This window comes from Dama dama, chromosome 11, assembly GCF_033118175.1.
Source record: "Dama dama isolate Ldn47 chromosome 11, ASM3311817v1, whole genome shotgun sequence".
Taxonomy (NCBI): Eukaryota; Metazoa; Chordata; class Mammalia; order Artiodactyla; family Cervidae; genus Dama; species Dama dama.
This window is the reverse complement of record NC_083691.1, coordinates 58,183,412-58,198,478: the sequence shown is the minus strand read 5'-3', so window position 1 is coordinate 58,198,478 and position 15,067 is coordinate 58,183,412. Positions and strand designations below refer to the sequence as shown.

The following is a 15,067-nucleotide window of genomic DNA, read 5'->3' as shown; positions in this document are numbered from 1 at the left end:
TTCGTGACATTGTACAAGAGACAGGGAGTAAGATCATCCCCAGGGAAAAGAAATGTAAAAAGGCAAAATGGCTGTCTGAGGAGGCCTTACAAATAGCTGTGAAAAGAACAGAAGTGAAAGGCAAAGGAGAAAAGGAAAGATATACCCATTTGAATACAGAGTTCCAAAGAATAGCAAGGAGGGATAAGAAAGCCTTCCTCAGTGATCAGTGCAAAGAAATAGAGGAAAACAATAGAATGGGAAAGACTAGAGATCTCTTCAAGAAAATTAGAGATACCAAGGGAACATTTCATGCAAAGATGGGCTCAATAAAGAACAGAAATGGTATGGACCTAACAGAAGCAGAAGATATTAAAAAGAGGTGGCAAGAATACACAAAAGAACCATACAAAAAAGATCTTCACGACCCAGATAATCACGATGGTGTGATCACTCACCTAGAGCCAGACATCCTGGAATGAGAAGTCAAGTGGGTCTTAGGAAGCATTACTACGAACAAAGCTAGTGGAGGTGATGGAATTCCAGTTGAGCTCTTTCAAATCCTAAAAGATGATGCTGTGAAAGTACTGCACTCAATATGCCAGCAAATTTGGAAAACTCAGCAGTGGCCACAGGACTGGAAAATGTCAATTTTCATTCCAATCCCAAAGAAAGGCAATGCCAAAAAATGCTCAAACTACTGCACAATTGCACTCATCTCACACACTAGCAAAGTAGTGCTCAAAATTCTCCAAGCCATGCTTCAACAGTATGTAAACCGTGAACTTCCAGATGTTCAAGCTGGTTTTAAAAAAGGCAGAGGAAACAGAGATCAAATTGCCAACATCTCTTGGATCATCAAAAAAGCAAGAGTGTTCCAGAAAAACATCTATTTCTGCTTTATTGACTATGCCAAAACCTTTGACTGTGTGGATCACAACAAACTGTGGAAAATTCTTGAAGAGATGGGAATACCAGACTATCTGACCTGCCTCCTGAGAAATCTGTATGCAGGTCAGGAAGCAACAGTTAGAACTGGACGTGGAACAGACTGTTCCAAATCAGGAAAGGAGTATGTCAAGGCTGTGTATTGTCACCCTGCTTATTTAACTTATATGCAGAGTACATCATGAGAAATCCTGGGCTGGATGAAGCACAAACTGGAATCAAGATTGCTGGGAGAAATATCAATAACCTCAGATATACAGAGGACACCACCCTTATGGCAGAAAGTGAAGAACTAAAGAGCCTCTTGATGAAAGTGAAAGAGGAGAGTGAAAAAGTTGGCTTAAAGCTCAAAACTCAGAAGACTAGGATCATGGCATCTGGTCCCATCACTTCATGGCAAATAGATGGGGAAACAGTGGAAACAGTGAGAGACTTTATTTTTGGGGGCTCCAAAATCACTGCAGATGGTGACAGCAGCCATGAAATTAAAAGACGCTTATTCCTTGGAAGAAAAGTTATGACCAACCTAGATGGCATATTAAAAAGCAGAGACATTACTTTGCCAACAATATTCTGTCTAGTCAAAGATTTGGTTTTTCCAGTAGTCATGTATGGATGTGAGAGTTGGACTACAAAGAAAGTTGAGTGCTGAAGAATTGATGCTTTTGAACTGGGGTGTAGGAGAAGGTTCTTGAGAGTCCCTTGGACTGCAAGGAGATCCAACCAGTCCATACTAAAGGAAATCAGTCCTGAATATTCATTGAAAGGACTGATGCTGAAGCTGAAACTCCAACACTTTGGCCGCCTGATGTGAAGAGCTGACTCATTTGAAAAGACCCTGATGCTGAGAAAGACAGGAGGAGAAGAGGACAACAGAGGATAAGATGGTTGGATGTCATCACCAACTCAATGGACAAGAGTTTGAGTAAACTCGGGGAGTTGGTGATGGAGAGGGAAGCCTGGTGTGCTGCAGTCCATGGGGTTGCAAAGAGTCGGACATGACTGAGTGACTGAACTGAACTGAACTGAGGCTCACCCACTTTCCAATAGCGGTAAACTGTGAATTATCTTGAACTACTCCTTCCCCATTAATTCCCACATCTAATTCCAAGATCTCTTGATTTCAACTTTTTCCAACTCAACATACTTTGTATGCATGCTTTCCAAAAGGATTCATTAGTCTTTAATGTGGTTCTGAATGTGTGAATTTGTATAAACACATGAACACACATGCTGTGTTTAATACAAGTTTTAAATGAACCAGGGAATATTATCATTCCTAATGCCATTTATGCATACTGAGACGTTAACAAAGAGGAGAGAAAAAGCATAAAATCTGGGTTTAGTTCTGAAAAATGACACTAATTATAGTTATTTTTATGAACTCTTATCATCTGTTCCTAATTATACCATGAAGTAAACTAATGGTTAAAATGTGCCAGATTTGTTTTTTTAAGCTTTATTCAATTATGATTGATAATAATGTGTCAGTTCTCATTGTTGATGATAATATAATGCTATGATGGGATCCGAACTTTTGGAACCTAGCAGGAACATTGCTTATGTTCCAGAATAAAAAGTTTAGATAATGCTTGTTTCATGGTTGCCAAAGTTAAGTTCATCCCATTTTAGCTAGTAGGATTCGATAGCAGATGAAACTGAATAACACAAGAATGCCAAATCAAGTTTAAAGGCAGAGGAGTGAAAGATTTTGGCCAATTACCATCTCAGACAAACAAAGTAATTAATATAAATTTATTATCATAATCACAGGGCTCCCAGGTACTGGAATGCAGAAGTTCATGACAATGGAAAAGGCACAACTTGAACCAAAGTGCATTAGTACCTCAAACTCACTCAGCCTGGAAAACACTGTCTACTATTATTGAAGATACCTGGTCATACTCAGAGATTGCAAGGATTGCCATAAATATAAATATAATCGCCATAAATATAATAATATGTTAGAAATAATAATAATATCTTAGAAATAATGGTTATAAATATATATGCATATATAAATAATAACTTAAAACAACATTTCATACTTTGAATTCTTCTTGAGGCTCAGCTTCAAGAAAAGTTTTACTTAAATGAACTCATTGGCATTAAAATACTATTGAGGTAGGAGGACTATAGTCATCATTACCTTGATTTTGAAGATGGTCAAACTGAGACCCCCAGAAACTTACAGTATTTGATAAAGGGCCCATCAGCGGCTTAAAAGTAGAAGCTGAGCAGTTGGAATGAAATTGTGTGTCCATGGCTTATTTCAACTGCTGTCATGGGTATTAATATTCTTATGCCTTAGTTTACTCATCTATAATGTGGAAAGAAACTTTTGTAGCCACAGATAGTAGCCTCAGTCTTCCCAAGATTATTGTGCAGAATAATAATTAAATTGTTTGGTAGTTTGCAAAGTATAGGGTGTTCTTTAAATAACAAGCAACATTATATGTTAGTGTTGGTTCTACTGGACTTTGTGTTCTCTCTTACAAAGAGAGTAAACATTCATTTAGAATTACAAAGGCTCAGCACATGCTCAGCAAGTGACTAACAGTGAAGGATTCGACTCCTTCATGTACATAGTACATACGGATGGTCACCACTTTACAAGTAAGTAGAGTGCACAATCAAGGCTATTTTTCCAATATCTGAAAGTCAGTGATCGAGGGTGGCCCGCTTGCCATGTGCACCAGCTTTTCTTGCTTTGTGGCAATAAACAACTTTGGATGGGCAACTGATTTGAAGTAGTCCATAGAGCCATGCTTTTCCCAGAAGAAGAGGAGATTGGTCTCATCTTTGATGATTTTGGGTGTCTCAGGCATCTCCTAGGATACGGAGAACAAAGATCTATTAGAGAACAAGAAGATGCTAAAAAGAGAAGTGACCTCAATCCTTTGGCATTTGGCCTTCGTGCGAAACACAGCACTTTAGGACTATGACTATGTAACATGATGATACAAGTTCTTCATTCATTTGTTCATTCCAAAAGCGTTCATTACATGCCTATTAGATGTATGGCCCCGTCTATTCATAATAATTAATTTCCTTAGTTAAGTGGAGAGAAATCCAATTTCATCATAAAGACTGTCAAGTACACTAGTGTCTTGTTGTGTCCTGGCAGGTAGGGTGAAACATTGCCTCCAACACGGGCATAAAGCATTCTGCATCAAATCTGAGCATGAATGACTCTAAGACCTGAAAACCTTTTGACCTCTAAATGTTCAAAGCATACTTTGGGAAAGTAATTTAGAATTCAGACATGTTTATCTCTGTATTTAAGTCAACAATTGAAGGTAAAAAGAACCTCACCCCAACACACATAACTTCCCAGGCATATCAGCAGTTGAATCCTTTCAAGACAATTTTTTGACAGTTGTAGTCTCTTTAGATCATACTCCTTTTGTGAGTATGAGAAAAGTCTGAAAGTGCTTTCATGGAAAAACAAAATTCAAATTCTTACTTGAGATGCTTCTCTGTTCTTTTAATCTAAAAGAACTAAACATCCTTTTGAGGTTTCCCTGGGGTTTTCAATGTCAACAAGGATTTTATTTTCCAAACCTATTTTTCTCCTGTTTCCCCCCCCGCCCCGCCCCCATCTCAGTAAATGGAATTTCCCCTCTTCCTCCTGTTGGTTCAGTCTCCAAAATATAACCAGATTCTGTCTCCTTCTTTCCACTTGTCTCACAATTCTCCTCACTCACCCCAACTGTTATTACAGCATCCTAATTGGACTCTATTGCCTGCTTTCTGTTCTATTCTCCAAGTTAGAAAAAATATGCAAAAACAGGACACTTCTCAGTTTGAATTCCTTTCCTCTACTTATCTTTCCTCTTTTGCAGGGTACCCTAGCTTCCAGATCCTTGGGTGTCCTTTCTGATCTTTAAAACTCACCTGTAACCTCTTGAAGGTCTAGGGCTAGGTACACTCAGACCCCTCTATTTGGAATGCTTGGCCCATCACCCCTTTGATGGTATACTCCTTTCTATTGACAGCTCTCATCTCACAGGGAGCTCTGTCTAAACAGTATGGTCCTATTTTCTCTATCTCAGCACCCTGTTCATTGGCTTTACAGCATCTTGCCCTTTTTGCTGGTCATTTGGCTCGTCTGCCGCCTGTGTTCCTCGGAAGATTGAGTTCTATAAGGCTTTGGCTCACTACTGTCTACTGAGCTGATGACACTCTGCTTGAAAAACTGAAGGCTCTCAATAAACAGCGTTTGTTGAGTGAATTCACGAATGAAGCTACTGCTCTACTCTGTAGACATCACTTTCATCTCACTTGATCCAGGAAGAGAAACACATGCACCCACATAAATCCTAGTTGGGGAGGGACTGGGTGGTGGATTATACATTTAGTGAATAAGAGTCACCTACTAATCAGTGGAGAAACATTTGGCTGTAGTGGGCATGTGTTTATGTCTTTATGTTTGGACGGGAAGGTGGTAGTGGAGAGGAGGCTGGGATGACACAGAAAACTGGCACCAATGAAGAGAGGGAGGAGGTGGAGTCAGGAGGGCTTGGGGCTTGGCTCGCAGCTTTTTGCTTTGCACCCTTTGACAGGTGATTCATCCTCCCTGATCTCAGTGGCTTAATGAGTTTCTTAGAGGCAGGCTCCATTGTCCTAACACCTACTGTCACATAGGTCAGGTAAGTGTCAGTAAATCTCAAAGAGTGATGGAATAAACAGATGCCCAGGAATGGGAGGTGAATAAGGATCAGGCAGGGATAAGAGCAAGAAGAAGGCAATTTGCCTTTTATGTACTTTGCCACTGCCATCTTGCTCTATCTTGCTGTCTCACAGATCCTGCCTAGAACTCCCTCTGGGGATAGTGGGTCAGAAGTAGGGCGGGAAGGTAGGTGGGCAGGTGAAACTGTGGTGGGAAGGAAAGAACTGGGTCATCCTGCTAGGGATGTCTGCCTCTTGGGATCATCTACAAATGCATGGGCTGTAAATGAAGGTAGATTGGAGACTGGGAACAACTGACCTTTAGCAAGACAGGTTCGTCTTCATTTTGAGCACTCACAAACAGTTGAGTTTTTGAGATTCTTAGAGTCACAGGAAGCTGAGAATCCTCTTCTGATACATAAGCAACAATGTCAAATTTCACTGGCAAAGAGAAAAGCCAAAAAAGAAAGTAAATACATTGTATTTGTATAAAATCAAGTGTTTATGAAGATGCTGTGTGTGTGTGTATGTATGTGTGTGTGTGTGTGTGTGTGTGTGTGCGCGCGTGTGTGTAGTTATGTCCCCAACTATGATGTAAGTACCTGAAGCTCAGAAATGGAATTTATATTGATAGATCTTTGTATCCCTCACAATGTCTGCCATATTTACTAGGAAAGTAAATGCCTAATGACTTTAGAATTTTCTATGTTGAATGAATGCTTGTGGGTGGAGTATTATTGAATCTCTTATAATTATATTAATGGGATAAGACCCTGGAATTTGTGAAGTCATGAGCAAAATGGGGAGATTTAGGGAAGCTGATGCATTCATATGTTGCTAAGAATAGTGAAAAGCAGTTCAATTTTCCTTAGAGAACAATGCTTAATAAGAGGTATAAAATTATTTATGCCTAGAAATCCAGCATTTGGAATATGCTCCAAAGAAATACCCTCATAGAAAAAGAAATAATTTATACAAAGACATGTGCAACTGAATTATTTAGAGGAAACCCTGGACACCTGCACAGCAACATGACTGAATATCCTAGCACCATTAAAAATGGCAAATAACATATACTCTGTCCATATATGGGGAAATTGTGTGAAATAATATCAAGTAGGAAAACAATTTATTTTGTAGAACACAAAATAATTTGTGAATGTCATAGAGTAGAAAGCATGTTAGCTGAAATATATCCAATTAGAAACAGCCCTGCTTGTTAGCACAGAGTAACCTCTTTTGATCTCTGGAAATCATTTTGTTTACTGATGACATGTCCTTAAGCTAAAAATATGTGCAACATGGAAGCTGGCTCAGTGTAACAAAATTTCTTGGATCCTAAATTTCATTCTTCAGAACACATGCAAATCTTCCTGGTTTCTTTTTTTTTTTTCTTTAAAATTATTGGGTGCTTTGCCTCACAATTATGCTATCAAAGATAAGGATTCTTTCTAGTTTGGTGTTACTAGGAAGTTTGATCAACAGGTTCCTCATTGGTTTCTGAGTAAATTTGGGTAAGTCACTATATATTTCTGAGACTCAGTTTCCTTACTTTTAAAATCTGAGGATAAGAGTGTCTCAGAGAACCAAGGGAGAGAAAACCTCAGAAAGCTTTTTACTGCCCTTAGTCTTTCAGAGCTAGAACACTTGTTAAAGCTTTCAGATTTAACTGAAATTGGCTGAACTTTCTGGCCTGACCTAGAAGTTTTTTTTTTTAAAACCAGGGGTCCAGAAGTTTTTTTTTTTTTTTTTTTTTTTTAAACCAGGGGTGATGGGCTTCATGTGCAAAGCCAGGAATCTAGAGAGGTTTATTCTTTAAAAGCAGAAAGCTTAAAAGAAATGCAGAAATAAAAAGCTGAGGAGAGGGCTTCCCTCAATGATAAAAGAATCCGCCTGTGAATGTAAAAGACAAGGGTTCGATCCCTGGTCCGGGAAGATCTCACATGTGGTGGACAACTATTTAGCCACTGTTTGAGAGCCTGGAAACCACAACTATTGAGCCCTTGTGCTGCAACTGCTGAAGACTGAGTCCCCCATAGCCCCCATGCTCTCCAACAAGAGAAGCTACCATAATGAGAAGCCAGAGCACTGCAACTAGAGAGCAGGCCCTGCTCCCCACAACTGGAGAAAAGCTCTTGCAGCAATGAAGACCCAGCACAGCCAAAAATAAATAAATAAATAAAATCAAATTTTTTTTTTAAAGATGGGGAGATGACAGAATTGTCCATTTACCTGCTTCATCCAGATTATTTAATGTAGCAGCCGTGAGGTATGGACCTGACATATCTCGAATTATACTTTGATTGAGGGCGTCGTTCAGGATGCATTCCTCGTGGATGACTCTCATGAAGTTGTATTTCACGTTACTCTGGAAGCTGTAATGTGCTGATCTGGGCCTGATGATTTCTAAAACCATTATCACAAGCTCAGATTAATGTCCAAGTACAAACACTGATGATGTATCTGCTCTACTACAAGTATACAAAGTAGTTATTGAAGGCACCTGAAGAATATCCCAAAGGAGGTGAGGAAATTGACACAGAAGTGAAATCACCCTATCAGCGGAATTGATTCCAGGATTACCCCTGTGGTTACTTATCTCCAAAAACTTTGATTCTTTTCTTCAGGCAATGGTTGTTTTTTTATTAAAAGAGATCACACGTACAACTTTTTTGGTTGTTTGGAGGTTTGTAAGTAACCGGGAAGACTCCTCATATTCTCCAACTACATTTTCAAACTAATGCACCCTGAGAAAAGAATCCACTAAAAATTTTATATGTCACTGAGGTGCCATTATAAATGTCTGCCATCTTTTTGCTTTAAAAAAATTTTTTTCTTTTCTATCTACCACCTTTTTGAATGGTGGTATGTTTCAAAGCTTTACAAATTTTCATGGCTCTGAATAATTTTACTTCCAGGAATCTTTTATCACTGAGGAAATAAATGATGATAGAAATTAAGATTTATTGATATAGCCTGTCATTGTCACATTACATATATTGGTGAAAAACTGGTGCTCTAAAATGTCCTTTATGTATTAATAAATGAAAAAAGCTGCATATTAAATTGCACACAGTTGATCCTGGGAATGTTCATCATGTTTGTTAATCTGTGTGGATGTACACGGAAAAGACTGTAAGGAAAGTAACGTAGTGCTGGCAGTGGTAAACTCTGAGGGGTAGTATGAGTAATTTTAATTTTTTTTTCTTATATTTTCTAATTTTCTAGGTGAACATGTGTGATCAACTGTTACTTTAAAAATATTAGATTTATAGTTCACAAAGAGGCTTGTACAGTAAAGGCATGGGAAAAAACTCATGACATCTATAGTCAGGTAGAACTGATATGATTTGATGCTCTACCCTTACACACTGTGAGATTTTGGGCAGGTCACTATCTCACTGAGCTTAGTTTCCTCACATATAAAATGAGAATGCAGGGTTCTTGTGAAGGTTACAGATAATGCAGTCATTAATAAGTTAGTAGTGTTTGTAGTATTAGCAAAAGTAATAATAACAATAATAGCAAACACTTATTAGGTATTTTCTATGTGCCAGGCATTATTTTAGTTCAGAAACTAGCAAGTGTTGACTCATTTAATCTTCACAACAATTAGGGGCTTGGATTAACTCCATTTACAGTAGAGGAGACTGAAGCTCAGACAGGTTAAGTAACTTGCCCAAGACATAACTAGTATGTGGAACAGCATAACTTATAAGTGGTCACTCACTAATGGTATATAATTACTTTCTGCCAATAGGCTAGAAGTCACATGACTTAATCATATGGCCACCGAGTAAGCCTGTGAGCACATATGCTAAGCTCAAGTACCTACTGCTCTCTTCCCTTTGCAGAAGGATAAAAATTAATTTTCATTTCTTATAATTATCAGACAAATGGGTGGTTGCCCTCTTGTTACTCTGATTTTAGGTTTTATTTCCACCTGTACTCTGCTGTCTGCATTTTCTTGAAAACAGAAAACAAGGATATTATTGCGTTTGACCCCTTACCTTCTTCTGTATTATTGGCAATGGCTTCCAGGTCATCATCGGTGATGAACTGATTTAAACTCAACCGTCTCTTCTTCAGAATCTTCCCATTGGCTGCCACCATCACCACATTCTCCTTGAAGCTAAGCTTGGATGTCTTAGAGGTTTTCGAGGTATCCAGGGACATAAACTTATTCATGTGGTCCCCACGAAGTGGCTCATAGCTTGCATCATAGAAGGACTTCTGCGATGAAGGAAAATAGAAACTTAGAGGCTGTCCACGGCCAGTGAACAAGACTCCTTTACAGTAGGAGTTTTATTCAACAGTCTTAGAGAGAAGAATGGCCATTTTGGTCTTGGCGACCCACGTTTCATCGGTCTTTCCCTCCCCCCACTCTCCTTCCCCCTTTTCTCTGTATCCCTCCCCTTTCCCCCTTTCCTCCCACCTCCCCTTTTAGGATTTCTCTCAAAGGATGTGATCTTGGCAAGGTTTTTTGTCATCCCTCTTCAGACTCAAAAATGAGACCTTGTTATACTTAGTGAAGTAAGTCAGAGAAAGACAACTACTGTATGATATCACTTACATGTGGAATCTAAAACATAATACATGGCTCCCCTGGGTGCTCAGTGGTAAAGAATCGCCCTAAGAAGGCAGTTTGGGAAGTTCCCACTTCCTGTGGAGCAACAGTGACCGGGAACCACAATTACTGAGCTCACACACCACAGCTATTGAAGCCCATGTGCCCTAGAGCCCATGCTCTGCCGCAAGAGAAGCCACCCCATTGAGAAGCCCGAGCACCACAACAAAGAGTCGCCACTGCCGCCGCAGCTAGAAAAAAGCCCGCGCAGCAGTGACCCAGAACAGTCAAACATAAACAAATAAAATTATTAAAAAAAAACTTGAAAAAAAAAAAAACCAAATGAACCCATATACAGATCAGCAACAGACTCACAGACATAAAAAATAAACTGAATGGTTACCAAAGGGGAGAGGGAAGGTGGGGAGGGATGAATTAGGGATATGAGATTAGTAAATTCAAACTATTATACATAAAATAGATAAGCAACAAAGATTTACTATATAGCACAGGAAATTATATTCAGTATCTTGTAATAATCTATATTGGAAAACATCAGAAACAAATGTATCATTGTGCCCCACTCCTGCAGCTAACACAGTATTGTAAATCAACTACACTTCAGTAAAAAAAAAAAAGAGATGTTGTGATGATTCAGGTCTTCAAGTGATGCTAGTGAGGGACTTAGTCTTCCAGTTAGTTCCCCCCAGAAGATTAAACATCTACTTGACAAGGCTCAAATATTTTAGGAATACTCCTCTAGATACAGCTTTTAGAGTCAGTATCGAAGACACACAAAGCAGAACCTATACTGTCTATGTGTGGTCTCTTAGCGAAATAACACAGCATCTGAATGACTGCAGATTTTTTACTTTCAGTTGGCCTGCTTCCTCCACCTTAGCTTCATGGACTATTAGATCTAGAAAGCTATCTTTAATCTCCGGAGCTGATGTTAGAGAGGAGGTCCACAACATATCATTTAAGACCCCTGGGGAAGTAGCCCGAGGGTGCTGGCCCTGGGGGGCATAAGCAACCTTCTGATTGAAGGCTGACCCAGGAGATTCCATTCTTGGAGTTTCAGGTTCGTTCTGCTTTGTTCTGGGAAAATCCAGTGAGATGAAGGGTGCCATCAGCTCTTAGTCTACAGTGGGAGCTGGCCTCACTTATCATGAAGAAATGAATATCTCTGGACTTCTAGTGAAGGCAAAACAAACGCATCTAAGATTCAAGCTGTTGCTGTTCTAGTAGAGAAAATACTGCGTAAGGAGAGCAATCTCCTAAGAATTACAGTCATTTGCTTACCTGATTCAGAGAGAGGTGATCAATTTCAGAACTGTAGTCTTCATTTTCACTGTTAAACGAGATGATGAGAATTTAATTCTGTTTGTTATATCACTACATTCACTGGGCAACATATTTTAATAACCAAACTAGCTTTGGTTACTAACACACACACACATAGCCATTACTGTCATCTTTGAAAATTAAGGACCTCTATGCATACGCATCCATACAGTAATTTGTACCCGATAATCTGAAATTAGTAATCATCAGGCCAGGCCTTGAACTTTACTTGTACTCTATCGATAAAAATGAGGCTTGGCTAATTTACTGTATAGCACAGGGACTATAACCTATAATGGAACAGAATCTGAAATACATATATACATATAACACTGAATCACTTTGCTGTATACCTGAAACTAACACAACTTTGTAAGTCAGCTATACTTCAATTAAAAATTTTTTAAACTAGCTCCCCCCTCACCAAAACAAACCAAAAAATGAGGCTTGGCTAATGGATTGAAGAGTGGTAATCGAATTTCAGGGAAAAAATTTAAACTTAAGAGAGAAATCCTTTTGAAGCACTTCATCTAAATTTGAATCAAATAGGTTATTTGTTACACTTTGCTTTCATGTATTCACTAAAACAGATTTAATCATTTATACTTTGCAAAACATCCAGGCAACATTTCCATCGTCTACTTTGTGTTAGTGTGTAGGTACTGTGGAACACTGCATCTGTTTAAGGTGTTCTACAGTTTAAACATTTTATTTATTATCTTTCTCTTGCATCTGAATGAGACTGACTGCGTAGGTTTCACATGCTCAAATTGCTGTGAAGCCATTTCGCATTCCAGATTGAGATCAAGTTTTCCTAAGAAAGGTTTCTCTTTCTGACAATCCATTGCTGTAGCAGGGCATGTGAACTTGACTGAAGCTGGGTCTAAGTAGATGTTGAGAACTGCCAGGAGTCAGGAGACCTTAAAAGTAATCTTTCTAAAATGGTCATCTCCCTGTCAAAAATTTCACCTTGGTTTACCTGCTGGATACTTAATTTCCCTGAGTCTTCTCTGAACCTGCCCTGACTTCAGAGGTAGAACACATCTCTACAGCCTCTGCTGGTCTTGCCCCATGCTAGTTACTGTAATCCTAGCTGAATTCTTTCTTTTTAAAAAATATTTATTTTATTTACTTGGCTCAGCCAGGTCTTAGTTGCGGCATGTGGGATCTAGTTCCCTGATCAGGGATGGAACCCTGGGTCCCCTGCACTGGGAGCACAGAGTCTTAGCCACTGGACTCCGTGGCAAATCCCTCCTAGCTGGATTCTAATGTGCCTTGCTTCCCTCATTAAGTCACAACAAACAGAATCTCTTTCCTACCTGTAACAGTTCTTCAGGTCTTCAAAGAGGTCAGGGACTTTGGCCATCTTCACTTCTGCAACAGAAAATGCCAGTAGCTGTCAGTCTGGCCAGTGTGTGAACAAGACACCTGCAAGGGGAACCACCTCCCTTCTGCGCTTCTAAAACACTTAGTGAATGACTGAGCCCACACTCAGCATTCTTCTTTTCACTGCCTTTGAATGATCTGCATATGTATTTGCCTCCTCTGCTAGACTGTAAACTTCTGTTAGAATTTCAGTATCTCTTAGGCATCCAACGCAATGCATTGCATTTGGTAGGCATTTGATGAAAATTTGAATAAGTAAAAAACCAAAACCAAAAAACCCCAAAGCATGAAATATTTAATTTATACAGTTGCAAGAGAGAGAAAGAGTTAGAAATTCCCAGTTTTCTCTGAATAGTTTTTGATAGCAGAGACTACCCCGAAAGGAAGGCTTGGCTGTAATCTATTGCTTTCACAGGAAATCATTTCCTCTGTCGCTCAATTTCCCACCAGCAGAGAGAGAGTCATTTTCTGAAATCTGACTATGATTCTAACTCACCCGCCAAACCAGAGAGGGACGGCAAAGGAAGGAAGAGGCTTAAGCTTCAGAGAAGGCAATTTGAGAGATCACAGCCAAGGAGGAAAATATTTTAAGAGCCAAAGATGTGATAAGGACGATACCTTTGCTGAACCGAGCTAGCAACGAGATGACTGGCTCCCTGGTCTTCGCGTGGAGGCTTGAACTGAGCCAGGCTACCTCGCCTTTTGTCTGCTCCGGAGTGGGCGTGGCCACGAATGCGTCACTGGGAATTTACAAGAATTCTGTTTTGTATGTAAGTTCATTCTACCTATACCGGTCCAAATAATGACAAATTATGTACTTGAATATAGTGTTTCCAGGAAAAATTCCTAGAGATTCCAGGAGTTTCTGACTTGATTCATTTACTTATTGCTTTTGCTGTTAACAATTTTAAACATGTGGTCTTAGAAAAAGGGGAAAAGAGCAGGAAATTTAAGTTTCTAAAAGTATTTGGTGGGGGAGGGAGGGAAAACTCCCCAAGGCAGAATTGTAGATGGTTAGAGTTAGAGGGGTGATTAGGAGCTTAATTCCTTTGTTGCACCCCCGGGGCTGAATATGAATTGATGGTCCCTGGCAGCTAAGGAGCAGCTCTTGAGGGAAGCCAACCCATCTTTTCTGAAGAGGGAGGTTTGCTTGAGTAGCCATAAATCACTCTGAGGATGGGAAGACAATCTCCCAGTTAGGGCAGGGAAGAAGACAGAAAATCGACAGTCAACCACAAAAGTCAATCCTTTTACTCCTCTGAATACTGTCAATCTGTTTCAGACAGAAGTGACAGAGCTTTATGAGAAAACTCTACACCCTGGCTCATGTTACAGTGAAGTTACCTTCTACCAGAGCCCAAAGAGAAGTCTAGTCTTCGCCAGGTTAAACCCAAGGTATATTAGGATAGCTGGAGACTCAGGGAGTAGCTGGATTCAAGAATGGAGATTGGGTGAACTTCCCTGGTTGTCCAGTGGTTAAGACTCCATGCTTCCACGGCAGGGGGCATGAGTTTGACCCCTGGTTGGAGAACTAAGATCATGCATGCCATATGGCACGGCCAAAAAAAAGAAGATTGGGAGAAAAGAAGGAGGGACTCATACATGAAACTAATTCAGTGTTGCCTGGCTGTTATCATTAAAGACTTTTTCAGTATCCTGAAGATGGCCCAGTTCAGGTGGCAGAACACCAGACTCAGCAGATAAATGTTTCCATTTTCCTGGTTGGAGTTTAAGCCACATAATTTTAAATAAAGGAAATGGATGGGGAGAGTCAAGGAGGAATTTTTTAAAAAAGTAAAGAGAGAAAGGCAAGGCACCAAAGTGCAAAGTGTTATTGAAAAGCAAAAAAGCTCAGAACCAGAAATAAAGTGTGAGTGAGGTATGCTATTTGGTTTTGTTACTTGTAAATGATGAGGCTGGTTTTGTGATCATTAAAGTCTATCCTAGGTGCAAAGTCTCTGGTTCTGATTCTGTAGCCCAGTTCAGTTCCTCCTGGTCATAGACCTGGTGTTATAATTGTTATAAACAAGAGCCACAGAAATAAATGGTATCCTGGATGCTGTGCTGTGCTTAGTCGCTCAGTTCTGTCTGACTCTTTGTGACCCCATGGAATGTAGCCCACCAGGCTCCTCTGTCCGTGAGGATTCTCCAGGCAAAAATACTGGAGTGGGT

General features: G+C 39.7%; 1 protein-coding gene across 1 annotated transcript; it reads right to left on the bottom strand.

The window, feature by feature from the left end:
- Nucleotides 1-2,179: 2,179 nt before the first annotated feature.
- On the bottom strand, nucleotides 2,180-13,606 carry IL1A (interleukin 1 alpha). Its single transcript, XM_061155320.1, has 7 exons — nucleotides 13,514-13,606; nucleotides 12,829-12,883; nucleotides 11,468-11,516; nucleotides 9,609-9,831; nucleotides 7,831-8,004; nucleotides 5,918-6,039; nucleotides 2,180-3,758 (listed from the first exon to the last, which is right to left on the bottom strand). Exons 2-7 carry the CDS (start codon nucleotides 12,873-12,875, stop codon nucleotides 3,567-3,569), a joined length of 807 nt encoding a protein of 268 aa, XP_061011303.1. The 5' UTR covers nucleotides 12,876-12,883; nucleotides 13,514-13,606; the 3' UTR covers nucleotides 2,180-3,566.
- Between the last annotated feature and the right edge of the window lie 1,461 nt (nucleotides 13,607-15,067).

Excerpts from the sequence above, each read along its gene's own strand:
- IL1A (XM_061155320.1), bottom strand. The coding sequence starts at position 12,875 with ATGGCCAAAGTCCCTGACCTCTTTGAAGACCTGAAGAACTGTTACAG. Across the intron at positions 9,832-11,467 it reads ATCACCTCTCTCTGAATCAG|AAGTCCTTCTATGATGCAAG; the intron begins GTAAGCAAATGA and ends CCTTCATCGCAG. Across the intron at positions 8,005-9,608 it reads TGCCAATAATACAGAAGAAG|AAATCATCAGGCCCAGATCA; the intron begins GTAAGGGGTCAA and ends TAATGGTTTTAG.